At 38.2% G+C, this 5,718-nt stretch overlaps 1 protein-coding gene across 1 annotated transcript; it reads right to left on the bottom strand.

The window, feature by feature from the left end:
- Positions 1-227: 227 nt before the first annotated feature.
- On the bottom strand, positions 228-1,011 carry LOC129471374 (ATP synthase subunit a-like). Its single transcript, XM_055259888.2, is given in 1 exon segment — positions 228-1,011. A coding segment is annotated over 1 exon segment (681 nt). The 3' UTR covers positions 228-330.
- Between the last annotated feature and the right edge of the window lie 4,707 nt (positions 1,012-5,718).

Genomic DNA, 5,718 nt, shown 5'->3' with positions numbered 1-5,718 from the left:
ACTGTAATTTGTGGCCTAAGCATAATTGTTAAATAATGTAGGTACTCTTTTTATCTCTGTAAAGAGAAGCTTAAAATCCTCAGTCAGAGAAGGAAGGCTGCTTCTACAGGAAAAGACACAAATGAATTGGATACTCACCAACAGGATGCATAGGAAGCCCTCAATAATCTGGTAGATAAGATAACCTATACTATGTATAGGTTAAAAGAGTGAGAGAGTTAAAGTGAAATCACATGGGCAGGCCAGGTGTCATTAGGAGAGCTGAGAGAGCTCCTGTCAGTGGTCAGGGGCTGGGTTTGACTATATGGTAGGCATGTGTTTGGTGGGTCATTATGTGTTATCATATAGATAAAGGCTTACTAGCAGTGTAAAGACATAAACCTGAATAAGGGCTATGGCAAATTCGAGAATGGTCAGTAGGATTAGAATAATGAGAGTGATTGAAGCTGTGGGAAGACTAATAGTTGATAGTGCTAGTGTGGCTCCTCCGATTAAATGTATTAGTAGGTGTCCGGCTGTAATTTTGGCTGTTAATCGCACAGCTAATGCCATTTGTTGAATGAATTGGCTAATAGTTTCAATGATCACTAGTATAGGGATAAGTGGCCTAGGTGTGCCTTGTGGTAAAAAGTGAGCTAAGGAGACTTTTGTTTTAAAGCAGAAGCCTGTAATTACTCTGCCTGCTCTTAAGGGGATTGCTATACCTAGATTTACTGATAATTGGATATTTGGTGTGTATGAATGGGGTAGAAGCCTGAGGAGATTGGTTGAGGCAATGAAGAGTATTAGGGAGATCAGTATAAGGGATCAGGTTCGTCCTTTAATATTATGGGTAATTATTATTTGTTTTAGTACAAGTTGAACTAATCTTTGTTGAATGGAAATCAGTCGGTTTCTAATTAGACGAATGGAGGTTGGAAATAGTATGGTGGGAAATAAAATGATTAATACTACTGCAGGTAGACCTAGAATTGTCAGGGTAGTAAAAGAGGTGAATAGATTTTCATTCATTTTAATTCTCAGGGGGCTTTATGTTTTGTGTTTTGATTATTTTTGGTGTAGGGGGTGTATGATAATTGAAATTTGATCATTTTAACTGAATAAATGGAGAATAAAGTTATGATTGTTGACAGGATAACAATAGATCATGTAGAAGTATCTAGTTGAGGCATTCACTGAAGAGCGGTATAGATCACCTCAGTCTTCAACTTAAAAGGTTAATGCTGGGTAGCTTTGCAGTTATAGTGCAGATATGGATCAGGTTTTGACGTATTTTAAGATTAATTCAAGGACAATAGGTATAAAACTGTGATTAGACCCACAAATTTCTGAGCACTGTCCATAATAAAGGCCTAGTCATGTAGCAGTCAAGGTAGTTTGATTTAAGCGTCCAGGGATTGCATCTGTTTTGAGGCCCAGTGAAGGGATAGTTCACGAGTGCAGGACATCTTCAGATGAGATTAATATATGGATGGGGATCTCTACTGGGAGAGTTGTTTGGTTATCAACTTCGAGGAGGTGAAGTTCTCTGGCTTTAAGTCTGCTCTTGGGACTATATAAGAATCAAAGCCTAATTCTTCAGTCTGTATGTTCATAGCTTCAATATCATTTGCTTTGACGGTAAGAGAAGGGTTGTTAACCTCATCTGTTATGTACAGAATATGTAAGGATGGGAGGGCAATTAAAATGAAGATAATGGCAGGTAAGATAGTTCAGACAGCCTCGATTTCTTGGGCATCTATGGTGCTAGTATGAGTTAATTTTGTTGTGAGTACTAGGGAGATAATAGAGAGGACCAGGGAACTAATTAGGAAAATATAAGAGCGTGGTCACGGAAAGTGAGCAGTTCTTCTATAATAGGGGATGTAGCGTCTCAAAGGCCTACTTGAAATGGATGAGCCATTAAGACCTACAGGATTTAACCTATAAATTAACTTGTACAAAGTTATGTAATGATTTTACTAGTATCTTATCGAGAAAGTCATAGAGGTTATGGGATTGGCTTGAAACCAGTTTCTGGGGGTTCGATTCCTTCCTTTCTAGTTTAGGTTTTCACGTAGATTGGCTCTTCCAATGTGTGGTAAGGTGGTGGACAGCCATAAAGCCACTCTAAATTAGTAGATGAATGTTCAATTGTTAGAACTTTTTGTTTTGAAGCAAAGGTTTCTCAGATTATAACGATTATTAGCATAACTGCTCTTAGTAAGATAAATGAGCCTACAGACGAGATAATATTTCATGTGGCAGATGCATCAGGATAATCGGAGTAATGTCAGGGCATAGCAGATAGGCCAAGGAAGTGCTATGGAAAAACGGTTAAATTAACACCTATAAATACAATGGTGAAGGGGATTTTGGCATAGGTCTGATTAAGTATATAACCTGAAAATTGGGGGAATCAGTGGACAAAGCCTCCTCGATGGCGAATACCACTCCTATTGATAGGACACAGTGGAAATAGGCTACAACGTAATATGTATCATCTTAGACAGTATCAAGTGATGAATTAGCTAGTACAATGCAGGCTAGACCTCCTGCTGTGAAAAGGAAGATGAATCCCAGGGCTCAGAATGTTGCGGGAGATCATTTGATGTTACTGCCATGCAGTGTAGCTAATCAGCTAAATACCTTGACGCCAGTAGGGATAGCAATAATTATGGTAGCGGAGGTGAAGTATGCTCTGTGTCTATGTCTATTCCTATTGTAAATATATGGTAAGCCCATATGATAAATCCTAACACGCCAATTGATACAATGACTCACACTATGCCCATATACCCAAATGGTTCCTTTTTTCCAGAATAATACGTTACGATATGGGAGATCATCTCGAAGCCTGGTAGTAGAAGGATATACACTTCAGGGTGACCCAAGAATCAGAATAAATGTTGATACAAGATAAGGTCACCCCCACCAGGAGGGTAAAAAAAAGTAGTGTTGAGGTTACAGTCAATTAACGGCTAGGACTGGGAGAAAAAGGAGTAGAAGGACTGCCGTAATGAGGACTGATCAGATGAAAAGTGGTGTTTGATATGGCTGAGGGTTTTATGTTAATGACTGTGGTGATAAAGTTAATGGCCCCGAAAAGAGAAGAAACACCTGCCCAGTGGAGTGAGAAGATGGTCAGATCCACAGAGGCTCCTTCATGTGCTAGGTTTCCGCTAAAGAGGGATAAACTGTTCGTCCGGTTCCAGCACCGGCTTCTACTATTGAGGATGAAAGTAGGAGTAGAACAGATGGAGGGGGAAGTTAAAAGCTCATATTATTTATCCGAGGGAATGCCGTGTCAGGTGCACCAATTATCAGCGGGGCTAGCCAGTTGCCGAAACCCCCAATTATGATGAGTATTACCATAAAGAAGATTATGACGAATGCCTGGGCGGTAGCAATAACATTGTAGATCTGATCATCTCCTAGCAGAGTTCCTGGTTGACCTTGGTTGGTTTGAAGAATGGCATTTGTATTATTTTCTAGGGCTAAAAATGTTCCATAAACTAGGTGGTTTGCACAACAGGAATTTATTGTCTCACAGTTCTGGAACCTAAAAGTCCAAGATCACCAAGATCAAGCTATCAACAGGGTTGGTTTCTTCCGAAGGCTGTGAAAATCTGTTCCATGCCTCTCTACCAGCTTCTGGTGGTTTGCTGACAATCTTCGTGCTCCTTGGCTTGTAGATGCATCACTCTGATCTCCACCTCAGGTGCACATGGCATTCTCCATATGTGTAATCTGTCTCCATGTCCGCATTTCTTCTTTTCTTGTGGATATCAGTCAGATTAAGGCCTGCCTTATTGGCCTTATCTTCATGAATTAAATATGCAAGGATCTTATTTCCAAATAAGGTCACATTCTGGGGTACTGGGGTTAGGACTTCAATATATGAATGCGGTGGGGAACACAATTCAAACCATAAGAGAAGACAAGGTATTTAGATTTATCAACACCTGCCAAATGTTCCATTCTTAGTCTCAGGATTCTACTTGTTCCAAACCAATACTCTAACGAAAAAGAACTGATGAGACTGTGAATTGATTTCTCTGTTAAATAATACAGCTACCAAAAATGTTAGACTTTGGATTTGGTTTTCACAAATGTTAACTGATCCCTGGCCTTAAACTGGAAATTTAAGGCAGTGAATCTGTCATTTTCCTTCTTCAGGTTTTCCACTGCACTTACAAGATGCCAGCCCATTCCACAATTCTTGTACTGTTTTCCTCTCTTATCTTGTATTGCTACAATTACCTATCCTCCCATAGTTTTCTTATATAAGTACTTAACCACATGTGATGATTTAGTTAACTCTTTTACAACTACATGCTAAGGATAATCTCTGTTGTACTTTCCATTTTTCACTGACAATGAGTCCATTACTAAATTCAAATCTAATAAGATTAAAAAGCCAGTTCCATAGTATTTTTCAGAGTCTGTTAGGCCTACTATACAAAAAAATTCACCAGTCAGTGTTAAGCCAGGAAAACAGACACACTCAATGGTTTCTGAGTATAAAGGTTTAATGTCTAATTACGAGCTTTCATGATTATTGGGAAATATTCCCGGGATAAAAAATTAGGAAGCCAGTGCCTAAAGTAACGTTGATGCCACTGAAGGTGGCTCACACTTGTAATCCTAGCACTTTGGGAAGCTGAGGTGGGCGGATCACCTGAGGTCAGGGGTTCGAGACCAGCCTGATCAACATGACAAAACCCTGTCTCTACTAAAAATACAAAAATTAGCCTGGCACAGTGGCGCATGACTGTAATTCCAGCTACTTGGGAGGCTGAGGCAAGAGAATCGCTTGAACCCAGGAGGCAGAGATTGCAGTGAGCCGAGATGATGCCACTGCACTCCAGCCTGGGTGACAGGGTGAGACTCCGTCTCAAAAAAAGAAAAAAAAGTCATACACTATATCATATCAACTGCAATGAGAGAGTTTGAGATTCAAAGGAATAAATAGGTCAATTGTAAAAGTACAGAGAAATATATAATACCAGAAGGAATGACAAAAAAAGCATGAATGGCTGTGCTAATCGAACAAATTGACTTTAAAACAAAGAAAAAAGTTACAGGAGTCAAAGATGAGGACGTTATAATAACAAAAACAATTCATCAGGAAGATATGATGATTTGAGACCTATATTCAGGGAACAACAGAGCCCCCAAATTTATGGATTAATAACTGACATAATGAAGGAAGAATTTAAAAATGCAACAATAGGATTTGAAAGCTTTAGTACACCAGTTTTCAGTAATAAGTAAAACAATACAAAAATTAGCAAGTATATGTAGTATTCTTGAACAAAATTATAAACAAACTATACTCCAAGCAAGAAGAAGAAAGGAAATCATAAATATTGCAGTGGAAATCAATAAAATACAAAACAAATTGAAACGAACAAAACAATGAACCAAATGTTGGTTTTTTTTCTTTGAAACAGATCAACATAATAGTCAAAATTGGTAGATGAAGAAAGTAAGAGAGAAGATATAGTTTAATAAAATCAGGAGTAAAAGAGGCATCATCATTACTGACCTTATAATAATTTCAAGGGTTAAAATGAAATATAAACAACTTTATGGGTATTTAATAGTGTGCAGTGGAATGCAAAGCAAACTAAAAATGTTTTTAAGGAAAATATATTTGACATATAAGATTCAACACTGCAGAATATATTTTTAAAACAACAAGATTCCTTTGTGAAATATGTTTCTTCTCAATTG

This window comes from Symphalangus syndactylus, chromosome 21 (genome assembly GCF_028878055.3).
Source record: "Symphalangus syndactylus isolate Jambi chromosome 21, NHGRI_mSymSyn1-v2.1_pri, whole genome shotgun sequence".
NCBI classification, from domain to species: domain Eukaryota; kingdom Metazoa; phylum Chordata; class Mammalia; order Primates; family Hylobatidae; genus Symphalangus; species Symphalangus syndactylus.
Note: the sequence above shows the minus strand (reverse complement) of the source record. Positions and strands in the feature narration are given on the sequence as shown.